The 23,437-nt window shown below is 39.2% G+C and overlaps 1 protein-coding gene across 1 annotated transcript in view; it reads right to left on the bottom strand.

The window, feature by feature from the left end:
• Positions 1-23,437, bottom strand: part of pcnx1 (pecanex 1) — a 235,804-nt gene that overhangs the window by 20,063 nt on the left and 192,304 nt on the right. Inside the window, exons 22-27 of the mRNA XM_048600454.1 lie at positions 22,761-22,976; positions 15,333-15,586; positions 13,870-14,100; positions 12,137-12,237; positions 9,509-9,659; positions 1,971-2,201 (exon numbers count right to left, since the gene is read on the bottom strand). Of these exons, the coding sequence (XP_048456411.1) occupies positions 1,971-2,201; positions 9,509-9,659; positions 12,137-12,237; positions 13,870-14,100; positions 15,333-15,586; positions 22,761-22,976 (1,184 nt within the window). The remainder of the gene's footprint in view (positions 1-1,970; positions 2,202-9,508; positions 9,660-12,136; positions 12,238-13,869; positions 14,101-15,332; positions 15,587-22,760; positions 22,977-23,437) is intronic.

The raw sequence follows: 23,437 nt of genomic DNA, 5'->3' as shown, positions 1-23,437 counted from the left end.
GTGTGGAGTTTGCACATTCTCCCCGTGTCTGCGTGGGTTTCCTCCAGGTGCTCCGGTTTCTTCCCACAGTCCAAAGATGCGCAGGTTAGATGGATTGGCCATGCTAAATTGCCCTGTAGTATCCAGGCATGTGTAAGCTAGGGAAATGTAGGGTTTAGAATAGGTGTTTGGGTCTGGGTGGGATGCTCTTCGGAGGGTCAGTGTAGACTTGATGGGCAGAATAGTCTGCTTCCACACTGTAGGGATTCTCTTCTCTAAAACCAACTACTGCTGCTACAACAACAACTTGTATTAATAAAAGTACTTTTAGGGTAGAAAACTGTTCCTTGCAACTTCACAGGCGCTTGATAAAATTTGTCCCCAAACCACACAAGGAGATGTGTGCAAGAACAATAGCTCGGTCTTAGAAGTAAATTTTAATGAATGTCTTAAAGGAGGAGAGAAGGATGAAAGCCTGAAGTGTTTAGGCAGGGGTTAAAGAGCTTAGAGCCTTTGCGGCAGAAGCTCCAATCATCAATGGTAAAACAATTAAAACTGAGGGTGTGCAATAGGCCCCAGCAATACAAAGATCTTGGTTGGTTGCAGCGTTGCAGAAAATTTGAAATATACAAAAATGACAGCAATACTGATTTTATTTTGACCTTCAGTTGCCGAGTTCAATATCTCAAATTTCATACAGAAGGTGACAGCATCAAAATATGTTTACCAGTTTAGCTGACTGTAAGATCCAAGCTTTTCTACCATGTCTTCATGGGGCCAGTAAACCAGCCACTCGAAAGCAACATACTTCAGTTTTTTTTCAATGATTCAAAGTTATTGCACATGCAGCCAACTTGTCATATCATACTGTAGACATCTCCACTTTGTGCGTACACACTTTCTAAAATGTCTGTTTGCCTAAGCGAGATATGGTGCCCCCCTACAGTGCAGTTAATAAGCAGAGAAATCAGCTGCATATCACAAATATGAATACAAGGAAATGAGATACGTAGTTTGCTTTCCCAAAGGAAATGTTGAACTGTAAAACATAACTGAGAAATAAAGCCATTAAGAGAGTTGAAGCAAAGGGGAGGAAGGCATCCTTTTTTTAAATATAATAAAACTCATGAATCCATTAATTGATCAAGATAATAATCTGGTACAATAGCTTGGTCGAAGAATCATAAGGCAGCTTTAGGCTGCTGGAAGCTTTGTCAATGACAGACAAGGAATACCACAAGGAATGCCACCGGTATCAAAAGCACTTTCTGATACAAGTCTAGACGTTGGAGAGCCAATTGTATTCAACCATGAACTTTGTATGTCTTTCATGAGCTGCCAGGTAAACATTTACACACAGAGCCAGATTCCTTCCTTTTCAGCAAGGGAAATTGCAAGTGTCCAAACCTGATGCAGAGAAATTGCAGGAAGAAGAGTAAACATGTGTGAAGGACATATGAATGTTGTGGGTGAAGTTTAAGCTGCATCTACCAGGACAGATTCTGTAAATATGAAGTAAGACTCAGCATTAAGTTTAAGTTTAGAGGCACTGGTTTGCTGACCATCAAGAGCCACTGATTTCTGATATTGAGGACTCTTGACTTAGCAGTGATGGGCAACAACCCTTCATTACTTCATTCAGGCTTTCTTACAGATATACCAAATGAAGAACAGTACAATCTCAGCCCTTACCTTTTCTCCATAAGAAAATTAATTTCTGTAAAGGATATGCATTTGCAAACTGGTAATTACAAGCCATTCCATTGCATCTAGCAAGTTAATGAGTCACATTCTGGGCTTCAGGTAAGGTCTAATAGTGAATCTATGTAAATGCTACATTCCAAGGTGTGAAACTGAAAACAAAACAAAGCTATAGATTGAAATGGACATTCTGTGAAGTGCTGGACTTTATGTAACAAACATCTATGGTTGTGTAATGTCTCCAAAGCCTTCAATCATCTGATATAATATAGCAACTCAAAGCAATGTACCTTAATAACTCGAAAGCTAAGATATCGCTTATTCAGCATAATGATTTTATATTCATTGGTCCCATCATCCATAACATGTCGCAAAGCCAACAGTGAGGGTGAGTTGGACAGCACCGCACTTCGCCAGGCTGGGTCTCCTTCATGAGCGATGACTAAGTTCTGCTCATGGGATGTTATGGCGTCAAACAACACTGCTGGATCATCATATTCATCAGGTGAGGTGAAGTGATCCTGAAGACACAAACAGACTAAACTTAAGGAAACTCTTGGATTTTGTGCATCACTGAAATGATACCATCAAAATAAACTGTCCGATTAATAATGGTCTTAGAATTTTAGAGGCAGTGAAATCCACAAAGGCTTTTATACATCTCCCATTGCTGATTCAGAAAGAACAAGTCTTTGTGTTTAACTTTTCTCAATGCTGATCCAGTGGGCTCACTGGACTGCTAACAGACAGTGCAGTGTTTTATCTGGCAATAACAGTTCCACTGACTGCCACAGGAGTTGAGAGTTCAAATAAGCCTGGAACTGATTCCAGATATACCTATTCCTGTAAGAGAGTGTTAAAAATTCGGGTATTCAGTAGTGGCCTCCATTCCAGTCAATGGAGTCATTCTGGGATGCAAGGAGTAAATCTCCCAGAAAGCAATGCACATTTTTAAAATTTTCTTCTGAATAGACAATATGCTTAAAAGTATTTTTAAAATTCATGGAGACTTCCTACACTTAAGTCATTTATTGCAATTACTTTTCTGGCAGTTTATTACATGCGAAGGAAGTTCCCTAAATCAAGCCTTTGCAAACAGTTTTTCTAGCATACTTAGCATCATCATTAAAATCCCATAAAACAGTAATGAATCTCGATAGCAGACATCAACGAATTGCATCATAAAGGACAGATGATTTATTTTGTTAATAAACAGATTCAGTGCTATTAGTTCCAATTACAATAGGGGAACCTAATAACAAAGGGTCAGCTAGACCATTATCTTCTGCTCCAAATATTACTATGCTTTACATTTTGAAACAATTTATGGTAACCAGTTGTAAACTTGAAGACTTTTGAGTAGTGAAACGGTTAATGCTTCAACGAGTAAAAGATTGCAATAACTTGCAGATCCTTTCACTCGGTTTACTATTTAAATATGCTTTAAAATATTTAATCAAATGTAGTATATTAATTAATGCTTGCAATGGTTTCCAGTCTAATCCTCAACATTGGAGTTTTAAATTCAGCTAACTACAACGCCTCCAAATAATAAATGGAACCTAGGTGCTCAATTCTGCAAAATGTTGCAACACAACTCATTAGGGCATCTTGATTAAGCACAGTGTTATGTGGATAAAATAATGTTGATTCACTGAAAAAGGGATTATTGAAACAGACTCATTGTCATGACCCAATGGAAGGAAAATAAATTTAAATTGATAAATATCCTTCACCTTTGTGATTTTCATAGAATATGTTCCATGTTTTACTGCAGACAGCTGCATCTGTTCTAGTTATTCCACAACACTTGTGTGGAGAACAGTGTGCAGTAAAGCGTAGATAACTGCTGTATAAATCATGGATTAATTGGAATAAGGTAACTCAAGCCCGGCAAAACGTCTTCAGTATTAAATGAATGATACTGTATGGATTTTACAGAAATGTTTTCCTTCTTCACCTTCAAAAATAAATGATTAATGCGTTCATCAATTTAAAGTCAATCTGCTGAAGATCAGATAGCATTTCTGATTGAAGACTCTCAATCCCAAGTGTGGAATGACTTACAAAAACAACCAAACCAATTTTTCTTCTTTCTTATAGAATGTACTGTGGCTTACACCTGTTGCCAACTTTAAACTGTGAATAGAATGACAGTAGCTGATAATAAATTAGCTTCTGATCTCATTATAGTGCGCCAAAGAGTCAACATATAGTGAAGTACAAGATTATCTTACTGTAGCAGTTAAGTAACTGAAAAAGTTCTCACTTTCATACCAACAGTACAAGGAGATGCATGAGTAGGTAACTGATTAGAAGGTAGGAGACAGAGGTGTGCTGCTTGCTGATGATGGGAACTAGTAGACTTGGAAATCTTTAAAGGCCAACAGAAAGCCACAAAAAAAGTTATAAAGAAAAGTAAGATAGATGATGAAAGTAAACTAGCTCAGAATATAAAAACAGGCAGCAAAAGCTTCTATAAATATGTAAATTGTAAAAGAGTGGCGAAGGTAAACATTGGTCCTTTAGAGGATGAGAAAGTCAATTTAATAACTGGGAATGAGGAAATAGCCAAGGCATTAAACAGTTGTGTGTCGGTCTTCACAGCGCAAGACACAAATAACATGCTGAAAACTGATGACAAGAAGGTTGTAGCAGGTGAGGACCTAGAAACTATCATTATCACTAAGGAGGCAATGCTGGGCAAGCTAATGGGACTAAAGGTAGACAAGTCTCCTGGCCCTGATGAGATGCATCCCAGAGTACTAAAAGAGGTGATGGAGGAAATAGCAAATGCACAAGTAATTACTTACCAAAATTCACTGGACTCTGGGGTGGTTCCCGCAGATTGGAAAACAACCAATGTGACGCCACGGTTTAAAAAAGGAAGTAGACAAAAAGCAGGTAACTTTAGGCCAGTTAGCTTAACTTCGGTAGTGGGGAAAATGCTTGAATCTATCATTAAGGAAGAAATAGCAAGACATCTGGATATAAATTGCCCCATTGGGAACACACAGCATGGGTTCATGAAGGGTAGGTCATGTTTAACCAATTTGGTGGAATTCTTTGAGGACATTACTTGCATGGTGGACAATGGGGAACCTGTGGACGTGGTGTATCTGGATTTCCAGAAGGCATTTGACAAGGTGCCACACCAAAGGCTACTACATAAGATAAAGTTACACGGTATTACAGGTAACATATTGGCATGGAGAGAGGATTGGTTGACTAGAAGAAAACAAAGAGTAGGGGTAAATGGGTGTTTTTCTGGTTGGCAGTCAGTGGCTAGTGGTGTGCCTCAGGGATCAGTGTTGGGACTGCAATTGTTTACAATTTACTTGGATGATTTGGAGTTGGGTACTAAGTGTGTCAAAATTTGCAGATGACACTAAGATAAGTGGTAGAGCAGAGTGTGCAGAGGACACAAAGTCTGCAGAGGGATATAGATAGTCTAAGTGAGTGGGCAAAGGTCTGGCAGATGGAGTACAATGTTGATAAGTGTGAGGTCATCCATTCTGGTAGGAATAACAGCAAAATGTTTTAAGTGGTAAAAAATTACAGCACGCTGCTGTGCAGAGGGACTTGGGTGTCCTTGTGCATGAATCGCTAAAAGTAGGATTGTAGGTGCAGCAGGTAATTAAAAAGGCAAATGGAATTTTGTCTGTCATTGCTAGTGGGATGGAGTTTAAAAACAGGGAGGCTATGCTGCAGCTGTATAGGGTCCTGGTGAGGCCAGACCTGGAGTACCGTGCGCAGTTTTGGTCTCCTTACTTGAGAAGGGATATACTAGCACTGGAGGGGGTGCAGAGGAGATTCGCTCGGTTGATTCCAGAGTTGACAGGGTTGGATTATGAGGAGAGACTGAATAGGTTGGGATTATACTCACTGGAATTCAGAACAATGAGAGGAGATCTTATAGAAACATATAAGATTATGAAGGGAATAGATAAGGTGGAGGCAGGGAGGTTGTTTCCGCTAGCAGGTGAAACTAGGACTAGGGGGGCACAGACTCAAAATAAAGGGAAGCAGATGTAGGACTGAGGTCAGGAGGAACTTCTTCACCCAAAGGGTTGTGAATCTATGGCATTCCCTGCCCAGTGAAGCAGTTGAAGCTACCTCGCTGAATGTTTTTAAGGCAAGGCTAGATAGATTCTTGAACAATAAAGGAATTAAGGGTAATGGTGAGTGGGCAGGTAAGTGGAACTGAGTCTCAAAAAGATCAGCCATGATCTTATTACATGGCGGGGCAGGCTCGAGGGACCAGATGGCCCACTTCTGCTCCTAGCTCTTATGTTCTTATGTATGTCAGATAATGTAGTTCCTCAGATAATGAATGCTGTATCAACCGAACAATATCCAGACTTGGACTGATGAATAGCACAAATGTTAATTGCTATAGAAGTGCCAAATAATGACCATCTCTTATTAGAGAGAGCACCCAGGCACCTACCTACAATACTGCTATTGCTAAATCTGCTGATGCCAAGACCTTGCAATCGTCATTAACCAGAAACTCAAGTGGTCCGGCCACAAACAGTAGAGCATCTAAAGGATACAAGAGAGTCTTGAGAAGCCTGTCAACTATCCACAAGGCACAAGTCAGGAGTGGTGGAAGATGCCTGACTGAGTGGGCTGCAAAAACACTTGATGTTTGAGGCTATCTACAACTACACAGTCTGCTATCACGAGAAATTCGGGACAGTATTGTATCAAAGGAAAGGGCATACAAATTTTCCAAAGAAAGGGGCAGACCTGAGGATTGGGAGCAGTTTAAATTTCAAAGAAGGAGAACAAAGGTATTGTTTAAGATGGGGTTGGTGGAGGAGGAGGGGGTGCAGTACGCAAGAAAACTCATGGAGAATGTATAAACTGATTTTCTTCATTCACTCATGGGATGAGGGGATCGCTAGCCAGGCTAGCATTTATTGCCATCTCCAGCTCCCCTTGAATACAGTGGCTTGCTCGGCCATGTCAAGGGTAACCGAGAGTCAACCACATTGCTGTGGGTCTGGAGTCAAATTAAGAATGGCAGATTTGATTCCCTGAAGGTCATTAGATTGCAAAACCTTTTGTAGGTATTTGAAGTGAAACAAGGTTACTTTAGAAAGATGTAGGTCCCTTTCAGTCAGCAAAGGGGAAAGCTATAATGCAGAACAAAGAGATGGCAGACCAGTTAAACACATATTTTGGTCCTGTCTTTACAAAGGAGTATGCAAATAACACTGAAAAATGTTGGAGAATGCAGGGTCTAGTGAGGGGGAGAACTGAAGGAAATCAGTAGTAGCAGCGAAATGGCGCTGAGGAAATTTGTGGGATTAAAGGCTAACAAGTCCCAGGGCCCAATAATTTACATCCCAGATTACTTAAAGAAGTGGATCTAGAAGTAGTGGATGCATTGTTGGTCATCTCTCCACTCGGAACAGTTCTTATAGATTGAAAGGGAGCTAATGTATAAACCCACTATCTTAAACAAGTCGTCTCTGGAATTTTAGACTGATTGGCCTGACATTGGTAGTGGGGAAAATGCTGGAGCCCATTATAAAATAATTAATAGCAGAGCATTTGGAAAACTGTGACAGGATCAAACAGTCAGCATGGCCTGACGAAACGAGAATCATGATTGACAAATCTACTGAAATTCTTTGAGGAAGTAACCAGTTAATGTGGGGGAGCCAGTGAATGTGGTTTATTTGGACTTTCCAAAGGTTTTCAACAAAATCCCACATAAGGATTAGCGTGTAAAATTAAAGTGCATTAAGGGAAGTATATTGAGATGGATAGAAAACTGGTTGGTAAACAAACACTAGGAATAGACGGGTCATTTTCAGAATGGCAGGCAGTGACTAGTGGAGTACCATAGGATCAGTGCTAGGACCCCGGCTTTTCACAATATATATTAATGATGTGAATAAGGGAACTAAACTTAATGTCTCCAGATGCGCAGATGATACAAAGCTGGATAGGAATGTGAGGAGGATGCAGTGTGATTTGGACAATAAGAGTAAGTGGGCAAATGCATGGCAGGTGCAATATAATGTGGATTAATGTGAGTTTGTTAGTTAGGTTTTTTGTTAGTTAACAAAAGCAGGAAGGCAGATTATTATTATCTGATAGGTTGGGAAATGGGGAGGTGCAATGAGATCTAGGTGTCCTGGCATACCAATTGCTGAGAGTAAGCGCGCAGGTGCAGTGGGCAGTGAAGGCGGCAATGGATGCATCAGCCTTCATAGCAGAAGGATGAATACAGAAACAGGGATATCTTGCTGCAATTGTACAGGGTCTTGATAAGATAATGCCGTAAGCACTGCGTGCAGTTTTGGACTCCTCTTGTGAAGGAGGATGTTCTGGTTATGGAGAGATTTCAACAAAGTTTTACCAGACTGGTTGGCAGGACTGATGTATGAAGAAAGACTGGAATGGTTGCGAACATATTCGCTGGAGTTTAGAAGAATGAGGGGAATCTCATACAAGTCTATGAGATATTAATAGTACTAGGCAGGGTAAACACGAAGGGTGTTCTTGATGACCAGGGAGTCCAGAATCAGGAGTCCAGTTTAAGGATACAGGGTAGGCCATTTAGGAGTGAGTTAAGGAGAAATTTCTTCACCCAGAGAGTGGTGAGCCAGCAGAATTCCTTGTCATAGAAAGCAGTTGAGGCCAAAACATTGAATGTTTTCAAGGAGTTAGATGTAGCTTTTAGGGCTGAAGGGATCAAAGGGCATGGAGAGAAAACTGAAACAGGGTACTTAGTTGGATGATCAGCAAGGAGCAAGCAAACGGCCTATACCTGCTGGGATTTTTTAAGTTCCTATGTTAAAAGCCTGTCCCAGGGAAGAGTGACCCAACCACACTATTTGTTTGAATTAAACTATATAATCTGAAGGTTTTCAGTAACTCAAATAGACTTTAGATATTTGACTGAGTGGCCATTCAAAGTTGTTAACTTTAAGAATAACTTTTTAAATAGCTTATAAATTATCTCCTATTAGAGATCATTAAAGTTATGAATAGATTGAACAGGAGAGATGTGGAAGGATATTTCCATACGTGGGATGATCAAAATCCATGCGATCGTGGAATTCATTTGCCCAGGTCTCAGCAACAGCATGAATATTTTCAAAACAGAATATGTGGCAGAAAAAAAGTATAGAAAGATTTGAAAGACGGAGATGAGGCAGATGGAATGGGAGGAGATTTGTATCGAGTATAATACCAGTGTAGACTAGCTCAGCTGAATGGACTGCTTCTCTGCTCTATATTCTTAATAACCTCATCAACTTATGACCTCAGACTCATGTTACTGGGAAGCTCAATATGCAGTATCCTCTGATTTGTAACCAGTAGATGGTGTTTACTGCCTGACTCATTGTCTGGTTTCTTTCCTGTTGATTCAGTGAGAAATATTTTCTTCATTCAATCAACAGCTCGAAAGTAGACAAATCAAGACTTATTGGATTAAATTCATCCCAATCAGAACAGGTTACTGTAAAATGGATTAACAAACCAAGGTAGCTAATTTTCTGGCTTCTTTCCTGTTGGTACAGTAAGAAGTATTTTCTTCATTCACTCAACAGCTTGAAAAGTAGACAAATCAAGATTTAGTAAATTAAATTCATCCCAATCTGAATATAAGGTGGCTCACCAAACCAGGTTAGGCATCATTCATCCCTAGACATCCATTAGGAGGCAAAATCGCAGACAATTTCTAGTAAATTGCTAAAGGATGTCATGAAGGAATTATCTGTTTCCTTGGAAATACATGTCGGGCATTTAAACTCCATAGATAACAGGTGGAAACTTTTGTACAGTTCTAGATAGGTTGTTTTACCTGATGAAGTTTAAGGGACATCCGTATTCCAGGAACTACTACTTTCCGCAACAGTTCCATATCAGCAAATATCCACTCATCTCGCACTGAGGAAATTCGAAAATCTCCCTTGAATAGTGCATGAAGGCCATATAGGAAGGACTCTAGATTACTAAAAGGAAATATGTTACATAATAGTCAGGCTGAAATTAACTACAAAATGGTTCTGTATCAATAAATCCACAATTTTAAGATAGCAATTGCAAAGCAGTGAAGCACCAACATTCAACACCAAATGTTGAAAAAACTTGGACTCAACTCCTCCTTGTGTTAAGCTCCTCATTTCATCTCTTATGTTAAACACAGCTTTCTTGAGAAGACTATGTTCTATGTCTATGAACAATACCCACTTAGCAACAAGGCACTGCTGACCCAGTAATGGGAAAAGAGTGAGGCAACTTTCAAGAAAGCAACAGTATTTCTCTAAAATGCAGTTGACTGGTTTTGCTCCTAGAATTGTAGCTGAACTGTAGTCATTATTGTTTCTGTCCCTCTTACTATCTGCAGGCTGACTCTAACTCTACCCTGGATCACAACTCCAGTATTAGTCCAAATAGAACCAACCTGCAGTGTGATTATACAGGCAGAGCTGTCTTTCTTTCTAGCACCTCTTGTTCCATCTCTTTGCAGTAACATGACACTATAAACCTGCGTCTCTGTCCCTGCACAAGCACTGCAGCAGCTAACTATGGCATTGCTGAGAAACTAAGCCTTCTTTTATAGCAAAATCTCAACACAGGTTCTGTCCAAGATGAGCCTATGATAGGCAGGAACTAACTGGACTTCAAGTTGCGATTTAATTATTTCTATTGAAGTTTAACGTTATACTGCCTTTATCCTTTTTATTATGGCCTTATTAATCTCTTTCTATTGTTGGGAATTTGTGTACCTTTATCCTTAGATCTCTTTGCTCTATTATCCCATTTGGATTCCCATTATCCAAGCAGAGTCCTTAGTCTTCCTACCAAAATAAACCACGTGAAACTTAACTCATTTGCCAGTTCCAAGCCCATTCAGCTACCACAATCCTCTGAATAAAGGGACAGCAAAAACTATTTTGGTGCAAAACTACAGAGCTTTCCAAAGCAGAGTGTGATACACCAAACTGATCGCCATTGTTCCTACATTGATTAGGCCAGCGAAAATTTAGCTACCATAAAAAGAATCTTCTTTGTATCTTCTGTACAGGACTTTAGTGAGATCACTATGTACAGTTTTGATCCTCTCATGCAAGGACGGGTATTTTTGATTTGGAAGAAGTTCTAAAAAGGTAAATTAAATTATCTCATGGGATGAAGGTGTTATCTTAGAAGGAGTCTGAACAACTTGGACGAACACTCATTGGAGTTTACAAAAAATGAGAAGTGATCTTACCGAAGCATATAAAATTCTTTGGGAGCCTGACAGGGAAGATGCTGAAGCCATGTTTCCTATTGCTGGGTATCTGGAATGAGGGGCATAGTTTCAAAATAAGGGGTTTGCCATTTCAGAGACAGATGTGATGGTATTTCTTTTTACAGAGGGTCATTAACCTTTGGAATCCTCTATCAAAAGCAGTGGAACTGGGCCACTGAATATATTCAATACCGAAAGATATAGATTTCTGACCTACAAGGGAGTCTGGAGCATGGAGTTAAGGCCTCTATCAGATCAGCCACGATCTTAATGAACGGTCAAGTAGGGTTGCAAGGTCAAATGGTCTACTTCGATTCCTTACCCACCGATTTTGAAATTGCATTTCTGATTCCAGAGACCAAATCATTAATATAAATTGTGAAGAACAGTGGTGTTAGTACCAATCCCTATGGAGAAATTCTTCCCGTAATTTTCATGTCCAGGTGATATCCCTAGGTTTTACGCTGTTCGGTGTTATTTGCCTCCTGTTCTATGACTTTAACTCTAATTCAAACATGCATTATCTTATTTTTATTTTCAAAAGGCCTTCAATATTTACTTCATTATCCTGTCAACTCATTCTGTTACCTCTTTAAAGAGCTCATTAAGTTTAGTCAGGCATTACCGTACCTTAAAAATCTGTGCTGACTGCTCAGAATTGCAGCTTCATCTCCTAGATGTTTTTCGATTACATCTTTTTGATTAAATATCCCATTTTCTTTCCTACCATTAACTTTAAGCTAATTGGCTTGCAGTTTCTTAAATTTATTCTATCTCCAGTTACAAATATAGGAATAACACTGTCAGTCAGCCAGTCCCCTGGCTCTATATTCTCTTCTAATGAATCGTCATAATGTAACTGTGTCTCAGCCACCTGTTTCCAAACTTGTTTTAGTACCTGTAATCTGTGAAGTTGTTCACATTAATGTCTTTGACTTCCAATTTCCAAATATGTAAGCCAGCCGAGGAATAGTTAATAAATGTTATAACCTTGCTGGCTGTTAAAGCTTATCAAATATTTAACAAGGCCACTGTCTGATGCCTGTACTTTAAGTCTACAGTAGTTAAAATATCAATCCATTGCATTCAGATGGAGTCTTAAAATCCTGAATACATAACAATGAATTTCACTGGCATCGTTCCAGCATTGATGTACAATTTATTAATCTTCAATTTGTCAAAGTGAGTGCGTACCTGGACATGTGATGGGAAGCTGTTCCAAGAGCTCTTCTGCCAAGCACACTGAGCCCATAGCACAGAGTCACTAATGGAGAATCTTTGTCTGAAGATAGAGGCTGATGTTTTTAAAAAAAAGAGCAAGCCATCAGAATATGTATTGTATAGATGCACAGTCCATGATTGCTTCACTCAGCATGCAGCTTTTTGATTTTTTTTCAACATATCTATTTTCTAATCAACTTTTTCAGAGATGCTATGACACACCTCTGGAACAGCTGGGATGTGAACCTGAGGCTCCTGACTCAAAGATTGGGAAATTAACACCATGCCACAGAACCCTAGTATGCAGCTTCTTTTAAATTAGTTTCTAATCAAACTGTTCAGAGATATTATGACGCATTTCTGAAGCAGGTGGGACATGAACCCAGGCCTCCTGGCTCAGAGGCAGTGACACTACCTCTGCACCACAAGAGCCTGGATTGCATGCAGCTTTTTAACCATCAGGAATCATTAAAATCAGATGAAAGTAAAGTAAGATTTGCCCTTCAGTCTCACAACAGGAAGTCCTATTACTATTAACCTATGCCTGGCTAGAACATGCAGACTCCCTCATGAAATTGTTAAAAGGCTTTGTTTTAAAAAAAAAACAAAATGTGGATATGAATACCGTTTGCAGTGTTTTTATATTGTTTAATCATATACTGTTCACTTACTAAGCTACGTATGTTCTATATAATAATAAAAATAAAGCTTTGAACCTGCTCTTCCCATTTAACATTTGAACTCGTGACCCAAAGACCTATTACCAGTCTTTTGCAAATTCTATGCAAGCATCTCTTATCTTAGAGTTTAGAATGAAATCAATATCCATCATAAGGACATTAGGAAAATATACTGATTTTATAATTTCTCTGTTTGTCATATCATCTGGCCAACAGAATGCTGCAATTAGCATTCTGATCAACCAATTCAACATGTAATACAATGGTGCACGCCAGGCCTGTAGCTGCAGCCAAGGAGCCCCACAAACTATTCAAACCAGAAATTTGTTTTAAGATGTTGAAAATCGTCTACTGAATGCAGCTAAGTTGAAATAACTGGGTATACAACTCATTCTTCTGAAAATGAATTAATTAATCACTTTACAGCATTCTAATTATTCACGATCACACTATCACACACTTCTGCTATCAGAAAACAGTTTTGAAATTAGCTATGAATTGTAACATAGGAAGAATAATCAGAAAATAAGGTTACTTCCCATTCAGTGGTCCCCAAAATACAACTGGAGACCAATTATCACCACAAACAAAAACAGAAACTGTCGGAGAAACTCAGACGTTCTGGTTTCCTCCAGCAATTTCTAGTTTTTGTTTCAGATTTCCAGCATGCACAGTTCTTTGTTATATTCCAAAAATCACCTCACTTTGTACGAGACTCAGCTAATTTTAGCATATGCAGTGACCTACTCACTGCATCACATAGATTCAGAAATTGACTAGGTCAAAAAGGCAAAAGAATCACGCAAGAGAATCTGATCTGAAACTATGCACATAGCTAAATGGAGGCTTTTCAGCTCATTGAGTCTGTGCTGCCTCTTTGCAGAGTAATTTATTTACTGCCAATCCTGTTATGTCCCCATATATCTATATTTTCTCTTTCACCTAGTCTTTTACCAATTTCCTTTATAAAAATTGCTACTGGAATTCTTTCCACTATGCGACCAGGTTTTGTGTTGCTTTTAATACCTTTTCTCTTCGAGAAGCACAATATTGGATCCAGTTGAGATAAACCCCACAAAAACTCTCTCTTGATACTCCAGCCAATCTATGATCGTAGTCCTCATCAATGTTTGGGTTAAAGGTGGGATCGACATCGACATAATTATGGCTAGTACACGCTCGAAGTCCATCCTGCATGGTTTCATTTGCAAGCCAATCCTCTAGCTTGGGAGAGCTCGTTACGTAGAATAAAATACTCTAGTTGCAAACATGAAGACAGAGGATGAAGACATTAAAATTACTCGTGGGTAACTTTTCCCACAAAACAGCAAGCACTTGAACAAAATTTCGTTAACCTTGGTCATTCCTGACATCTTCCAAATCAGTAGCAAACTAAACATAAGCTCACTACCACTGCACACGGCTTCAGCAATATCTTTTTATTGGTTTAGATCAGCTTTGACATTATTTTCTCCCATCATCTTTTGCATAGTTCTTGTTTTCCAATGCACCAACTTGGTCCAATTTGCACTCAGGTCTCTGCCAAGGCTGCCTTGCAATTGTCGGCAGGTGAATCATTAATCTGGCCTGACTGGCAAATGCTTGGCCTCTTCTTGGTGCTCCCCTACAGTAGCACAGCAGAAGATATGAACTCAATAAGTGGAGACTCTGATGACTAGATGGACCCTGCGGCTTAGCAAAATCATATTAACTGTACTGGCAAGATATTACAGTTCTAAAAATGGCAATGGCTAAAACAAAATGGAGATGACAATGTTTTCAACTCCTGACTCAATTTCTCTAATTCTGTATTTTCAAATAGTTTTTATTCTATTTTACTGTATGTTTTCTTGTGAAAACAAACAGGAACCTCACTAAGAAAGTCAGTACAGAAGGAAAGCACCAATGATTACTTGAACTTAAATTAGAGTACATACGGAAATTCTTCAAAGCAAGGTTAATTAAAAAAAGTATGAACTCATTATTTACTTTTATCACTTTTCCACCTTGTTCTTCCATTACATTTTTATTATTTTAGTGGGCAAATTGTTTTAGTGGGCAAATTGTTTTAGTGATCAATAGGAAAAAAAAATTCAACACCCTTTCAGTGTCACCCAGCAGCAAGAATGTCCAGATTTAATACTGCTTGGTTGATTGCAGAAATAAAACCTAGGTCCAACAACATTACAACAATATAAAATTGCTGAAGTTGCTCAAGAAGGACGAGTTTGTGAACCAAGATATAGATGACTCAATATGAAAGATAAAGTATACATTTAGCTTTTTGGGCACTGAAATTCTACTGATCAGGAATTTTAGTTCACTGCCATATATTCCACCAGAAAATCCCATAAAGTACACAAACCTTGAAAGATAGAAACACTTAGTTTTTCATAATATCTATATACTGTTAAATAGAACTGGGTTATTGTTCAGAGATAATGTTAAAATGTTAACATGATTGAGGTGACAATCTGCGAAATACATACCTTTACATAGTAAGTTGTGAGGATCTTTCTTAGATCAAACACCTGCAGCATGGATGCAGCACTGTTGTCAGTGATACTGTAGCCCTCCAGTACATACTTGGTGACTAGTACTTCCCAAGCAAGCCAGCGCTGACCAAAAGCAGCATTAAAAGACAACATGTGAGGAATGTGGCCTGGTTCGCAACAGCAGAATCCTTCATCTTCCTCAACCCCTTCTGTGATAGCTTCCACCTCACGCTGTTGACAGTATGTGCCTACAAGGAAAGAGGAATGATCAAGGCTGTCATTGCAACATCAAAATCATTAATAAAGGATCTAAATTCCGATTACAACTTTCACTCCGCTTTCTGAGAGGCTCAAGGGTACCAGCAGTCTCCTCATACTAAATTCAGGTTGCTATTCTGAATTTGGGCCTTTCAGCATGTGATAGGTATTAAAACCAAACTTGCCCTAATCCCTATCCAACAAACAGAGATGCACTTTCTTTAAAGAAGCACTGGAATCAATCATGAGCCTGAGTCACTAACCATCGCCCCTGAAGCCAATTACTTAAAGTGAAGTTAGCTAACACTCACCTGATAATTTCTGTTCCATCTGGAACTGTCTGTCTCCATTCAGTCTAAGAATTTAAATTTTACATACTTGATTACAAAATAAATGCACATATTAGTTGTTCATGTAATGTGTCTTAGTGTTGGTTTTGGTTAAGGATGTTCTGGACTGAAGACCCCCACCCACCAAAAAAAAAAGAAATTTTAAACATAATGCTGATTGGGATCTTGCCCTCAACATCAAAGGTAACAATTGATTCTAAATTTGATGAAAGCTGCTCAGAGTTTTTGCAAGCTTGTCAGCAGAGATCTTTACAACAACTTACAGCAAGGCTTGTTCTACAAGGCATCTGCCATTCATAAGAAAGAAAGTAAACAACTGAAAGGCTGTTCAAGAATCTTCATTCAGGCATACAGTTAAAACTAGACTGCATAAAGCGGGAAATATACATTATATTTTAACAATGCAAGCAAAATAAAAATTAGGGAGTATTGATGCAATTCAGGAAGAGAGATCAAAATGTACAAAAAAAGCAAACAAAATGCACTGGTTTTGGGGCTATGGCACCTTTTCTGAACGAAGCCTGTTCTCATGGCTCCATCTTCAATCTTTGCCCTTTCAAGACCATTGCAGTTGCATTGTTATGCTTTTAATCAAATCAATAGCACAAATAGAAATTAGAGAGTGTCTACTTATAGTTATGACAGAAACAGCAGCAGGATGACATACTGTACTTGAATACTGAATGGTATGTGACACTTAGAAAGTTAAAGGTAAAGCTCTGTTGGTTAATTATGGTATTAGAATGATAGAGAAATGACCAAAGTTCAAGAAATCAGGTTATAGAAGTTGCAGAGAGACAAGAAATTATCAAGGCATGAAGTCACTTGTGAGATTGGCATAAAGGACCCCTAACAGGCATCACATGGTAGAACGGAATATTAAGGAAGAAATAATGGGAACTGCTCCGAAAGAAATGGCATTAGTCATGGGGAGTTTTAATGGACATACAGACTGGAGATATCAGATGGGCAAAGGCAGCCTCGATGAGGAGGTTACACAACGTTTTTGAGATAGTTTCTTAGAAAAGCATGTTCTTCCATAATCAAAGAACAAGTTATACTAGATCTTGTGATAACAAGGTGTAGAGCTGGATGAACACAGCAGATCAAGCAGCATCAGAGGAGCAGGAAAGCTGACATCCGCTTCCCTGCTCCTCTGATGCTGCTTGACCTGCTGTGTTCATTAAGCTCTACACCTTGTTATCTCAGATTCTCCAGCATCTGCAGTTCCTACTATGTATACTAGATCTTGTATTGTGTAATGAGACGGGATTAATTAATTACCACATAGTGAAGGCATCCCTAGGTAGAAGTAATCATAAAATGATTGAATTTAATGTTTAATTTGAGGGACAGAAGAATGGGTTCACGACCAGTATTTGAAATGTAAAGAAGGGCAATTATGGAGGAATAAAGGCGTAGTTAGGTAAAGTGAACATGCAAATTAGGTTAAGGGATAGGTCAATAAAGATACACGAGTAGATATTTATTTAGATATTTAGAAAGCACAGAATAGATACATTCCAAAGAAAAATTATATGAAGAGTACCAACATCTGTGGTCAACTTAAAAAAAGATATTAAACTTAAACAAAAAATATAATTGTACAAAGATATGTGGCAGATCAGATGTCGGACAGAATATTAAAAAAAAAAGATTAATGAGGCCTAATGTGAAGCCTAATAATGAGGAATCTTCCCAGCCACTGAACACGGTGGTCTTTGGCGATAAAGTTGAGGACACAGGCAAGATTGTCAGTAAGGAGTTTTATGATGTCAAGAGCAAAAAATCTGATTCTTCAAACAAAAGCTGAACAATGCGATGAGAATCTCATCAGTGGGTGGCATTAGCATGCCATTATTATTTAGGTTTGCCTCTTTTATATGCAGTTTCCTATTCTCCCCCTCCGATACAAAGTAGTTGTGACAAGTCTTGACACGAAATTCAGGGCTGTTAATTGGCAACTCCAGCTTGCCGCTTGTGCCTCTGGCTCTCCATCTTGGACATCAGTCACTGCCAATTTTCTAATCCACGGGTATTGGTATTGGACATGTTCAAGCTCCACTGTACCTTTAAGGCACATCTCTAATCCACTTCTAATATGCTTCTGCACTTCAAAGCATACTCCAATCATTGAATGATACCACTAAGACATTGCATGCAGGCCCAGACACCTGATACATGGACTGCACCAGGGTGCATGTCAGGGCTGCTTGCTTGCTCTTTTCACGTTCGCTCACTTTGCGCCTCCATATATGCTCACTGCATCTTTGCACCGACTTGCCTTTTTGCACTTTGCACCATCAGACAAAGCTTAAGGGTTTACAGTATTTCAGTGCATATTAGCACAAACGCAAAGCCAGGTGCTTGTCATGGGTGTCAGCAGTCATCAGTCAAGGGAACGGATATCTTATCGTACATCATTGTCTTACATGGTCACAACCACCACTGCCTTAACCAGGGTTTCAGTTGGGGGTGCGGGGGGGAACTGTGCAGCACAATGATTGGCATGACTAAGCTGCAGGGCCAGGGCTCAGAGACAAAGTTGGGAGATGACATTATAATTCAAAGTGGCATGTGGGAATATTTGAAAGCTCAGTAATGACGTGCTCGACAGATAGAGGCAGGAAGAAAGGAACACGTGAGGTTTTGGTGGAGTGCAAGGTCGGAGTGGTGGTGGTGGGCGGTGGGGGGGGGTGTTGGTGGGGGCGGTCGTTATTACGAGCTGAGCCTCTGATGCACTGTGGTAAGCATGACATTCCATACTCACGTGATTCGTAAATGCTCAATGGAACCGGAAAACGGCTGCAACCACACCCACAGTAGGCGGAGTAAGTTTATTTCCCAGAAAATGCAGGCTCCATTGTGAGTAACACAAGACTCTTTAACGGGCAATTGCATTAATCAGGTACTTTCACAGTACAGAATGAAGTTACCTGTAATCCTTGTATCCTGTATGCGAAATGCATGCAGAATCTAACTATGTGGTGTACAAATCCTTATCACAAGGCATCGATTTAGGATTATCAAGAGGCACCTTGATTGAAACATACAATATCCTGATGGATTTTCACAGCCTGGATGTAGGTAATTACTGTTTAAAATTAAGGGGCTGCTGGGCAGGGAGAGCAGGAGCAGGTAGCCTGAGGTGGCAGCGAGGGGCGAGGTCAAGCCGCTGTGAGGAGTGCTAGCCCAGCAAGGCCAGGCGCTTATTGACTGTGGTGTTAAGCTGTTAATTGTGTTTCTTTGCAATTCTTCTTACTAAAATGTTGAAAAATAATGTTTAACTTTTTAACTTGGTTTTCCTTATTTTTCTGTTTTGTACCTAAGATGGCACTGTAAATGGCAACTTGTAAGCTTTTCACTGTACTTACTTGAGTACGTGACAATAAAGCTAATACAATTCAATGTAAGATATAGATGAAAAGATTTATTTTCTCAGAGGGATGAATATCTTTGAAATCTTTTCCTCAAAAGATAGTGAAAGCAGAGTCTGAATATTTTTCAAGCAGAAGTAGATTGATTTTTAATAGAAAAGGGGTTGGTGGGAACGCTGAGTAATCTTATTTAACAGCAGAGCATGTTCAATGGGCCAACTGGCCTACTCCTGCTCCTAATTTGTACGTTAGCACACATGCTGATATCTCCCTCCCTATAGTCTGAGGGTCGCAGGCTTGAAAGGTTAAGGTGAACAACTGGTTTAGCTATTCATCTTCAGATCAGGATGAACCACATAAAACACAAAACAGGTTTTGCATTCAGATAATCACAGAATCATATAATTACCGAAGAGGCCCTTTGGCCCATCAAATCTGTACTGCCAAAAATATACTACTACCTACACTAGCCCCACATTCCACACTAGGGACTTGTGCCTTGAATGTTATGACATTTCAAGTGCTCATCCAAGTACTATTTAAAGGTTGTAAGGTTTCCCACCTCAACTAATCTCCCAGGCAGTGCATTCCAGACCTCCACCACCCTCTGGGTGTAAAAAAGGTTTTCCTCGAATCCCTCTAAGCCTCCTGGCTTTCTCTTTAAATGTATGCCCCCTTGTCATTGAACCTTTGACTGAGGGAATGGCTGCTTTCTTTCATCCTGTCCATGTCCATCACAATCTTATACACCTCTATCATGCTCTCCTACCCTGCCATCTTCTCTGCACCAAAGAAAACAAATTGAGTTTACCCAGCATTTTTTCATAACTGAAATACCTGGTGAGTCTCCTTTGCTTCCCTTCTAGTGCAATCATATCCTTCCTATAGTGTAGTGACCAGAACTAAATGCAGTACTGCAGCTGTGGCCTAACTAAAGTTCTGTACAGCTCCAAAATAGCCTCCCTGTTCTTATAATCTATGCCACAACTGATAAAGGCAACTGTCCTGTATGCCTTCTAAAATTGCAGTCTTAACTATCTTATTACACTGTCCTGCCAGCTTCAGGGATCTGTCGACAAGCATCCAAGGATCCCTCTGTTCCTGAGCTTCCTAGTATTGAGTACTCCCTTGTCTTGTTTCTTCTTCCAAAGTACATCACCTCACATTTATCATGGTTAAACTTCATCTGCCACAGATCTGCCCAATCAGACCTCATCTGCTAAAACTGCTCAGCATTCTGGATCATCCTGGAATGCAAAGATAGCTCTCCGATTCTTTTCTCTACTAAAAGCCATCTTCTCAAACCCCTCTCCCTACTTCCTTAGCTCCAATGTGCAAGGAGTTCTTCTTCGTCACTTAAATCAAGGTGAGCTGAAAGGTTGCCTCCAACATTTCCTTGCCTTTGATTGGCCCAACTGGCTAGATCACTTTTCATGCGGCCCCTCACCAAGCCCTGAACTTTCATCTTTTTCTAGTTTCTCTTTTTATTTGTCACGCCCTCGCTGAGATAACTTTGTCCTCGAGACTTACTACCCTTGATTTTATTCCCATTAAACTGCCAATCACCCAACTACAACTTCCGGTCTCCATCTTATAATAATGACCTTGTGTATTAGTTTAGATAGTTAACAACAATTTCAATAATAGCTCTTCACTCTCCAGATATTGTCGCACCCTTTTGTTTCTACTGGATGGGAAGAAACTTTCATCAAATAAACATTATCTTCAGTCTTTGCTTCAAAATCCCTTCCCATGGTATAAAATCCAGCCCTTTCCCCAGCAACCTTCTGAGATTAAGCAAGATTTCACAACTTTGGTGTGCACACAATTCTGAGATGAGCTTCAAACGTCATTTTCTTGCCATCACCAAGACTGCATAATTCCACTTCAGTAACTTCTATATCACTGTCCCAGCACATCTGTTGCTGAGATTCTCATTCATGCCTTCATTACCTTTAAACCCAACTATTCCAATACACACTTAGATAGGTTTTCATGCTTTTTCCCCTCTGTAAGGTTTGAGTAATCCAAATCTTAACTTGCAGAATGTCATGTTCTCCAAATATCTCTGCGCTCGCTGATCTACACTGGCTCCCAGTCATGCAATGCCCTGATTTAAAAATTCTTATCCTGGTTTTCAAATCCCTCTATTGCCTGACCATTCCCTATCAATGCAATCTTCTCCATCCCTAGAATACTCTGAAAGATCTGTTCCGCTTATATTCTAGCCTTTGTGAATTCCTTATTTTAATTGTATCACTATTGGTGGCTGTTCTTTCAATTGCCTAGGCCAAAGCGCAAGCTCTGGAATACCCAATATACCTTTCTGATTTGCCAACTTGCATTCTTCCTTTGGGATGCACATTAAAAACTATCACTTCTAACATGCTTTTGATCATCTGATGTAATATCACCTTGAGGCTTGTATCATACATTTTGTATAATACCCTTGTGAAATGCTTTGGGTCATTTCATTATGTTAAAGGTGCTATATAATATGCTACTGTTAAATATTAAAAAAGTCACCAACCTTAAATATTTTGAGGGAATGAGACTCCACCCTAAATATCATTTCGACAGTTAGATGTGGAAATGTGCATAGATGTGATAAATGTGCTTACATTAGGAGTGGGTATCCGATTTTCTCCTTTATAATATGAAGCACTAATAGCTTCTCTGTTAATTCTCATCTCAAATTCTGGACCTATATAGATGGTCATTTCTGTGTAGTACTGAGGGACTAATCCACTTTAACATGTACCAGTTTTTGAATGAATATTAAAATAAGACACGGTCTTTCCTCCCAGACTGAATGTAAAACAGTGCACAAAACAACTTAACAAGGTGCAGCAATGTTCTCACTATGTCCTGGTCAATATTTATCCATTATTAAAGGAGACAGTCTGGTCACTTATTGGTGTTCGTGGGACCTTGTTGCAGAAATTGTGAAACAGGCAGCAAGAGTTTCCACTCTTAATTGTTATTCAATAACTATAAGATGGAAAGTATGTTTGCATGTGTATACATGAATTTGAGAGAAGATGAGGACAACAGCACCTTTATTATCCCTTCCCTTTTTCCATTATTAAGTAGCTTACTGAAGCTTGCGTGATCTAAATTAGGAGCAACTGGTACAAGGAGGATTTCATAATCAAAGGAACCGTGCCCTTACTATGAACAAATCAAAAGAATAAAGAAACAAAAAGAGAAAGAAAAACATACGCCACTTTACCCCATGCATAAAAAGTAGTTCCTAAAGATTAGGAAAAAAATTGCAATATTCATTTCACACAAAGTTAACACAATTTAAAGATTTTTTTTGAAGAAAGGATAAATTAATAGAACAGATAGGTGTGTGCAATTTAGAGGAGAAGGCAGAAACTCTTAGAATTTTTAAACTTTCCAGTCAGAAATTGGTTGGAATGCTTGATCCTCACCTCTGAACTCCAGGCCCCGGAGCTGGTAGGTGACCAAGCCATTTCCTATTTCTATGAGATGAACCAGTGCGTTGAGGTAGTCAGAAGCGAGAATGAAGCAATCCCCAGTATTGAAGTTGCCCCAGCGTCCCAACATTAGGTCCCCACAAAGACTGTGCTGCAGAGATCTTGTCAAATGCTCGTAAAAGATGGAATTCAAATTGTTGTCATCTGAACCTACAAAAAGTGAAAACACACCATTAAATGATTAGATTATGAGATCTGTCTTGGGTTTAGGAATGTACTTCAAATTCATAATGATTCTAACATCACTGTATTGTTAATCACCAGGCTACAGCATTTCCCCCACCAGTAATGATCCTGACTCTTGAACTGTAAAGGGTCAGTACAAAAGGAACTTGAGTGCTGTTCACAAGTTAGAGTATGATGAGGAACTGATTTCTGAATATCTAAGTGTTATTTTGTTTAGATACTGTAGCATTGTATTGGATCTTAATAATATCCTCTGGTGTTGGAAATGAATGCTTAAGCATCAGTATATGTTGCTGTGTCCACTTAAATGAAAACAGTAACCATAGTGTTTGGGTTAAAGCTTCAGAGAGAAAAAAAAAATTATGTGAAATGGATTAGAGATAGTAGGAACTGCAGATGCTGGAAAATCTGAGATAACAAGGTGT

Source organism: Rhincodon typus, chromosome 8 (assembly GCF_021869965.1).
Source record: "Rhincodon typus isolate 14 chromosome 8, sRhiTyp1.1, whole genome shotgun sequence".
In the NCBI taxonomy this organism is placed as follows: Eukaryota; Metazoa; Chordata; class Chondrichthyes; order Orectolobiformes; family Rhincodontidae; genus Rhincodon; species Rhincodon typus.
The sequence above is the reverse complement of the archived record's forward strand: the minus strand, read 5'-3'. Positions and strand labels throughout refer to the sequence as shown.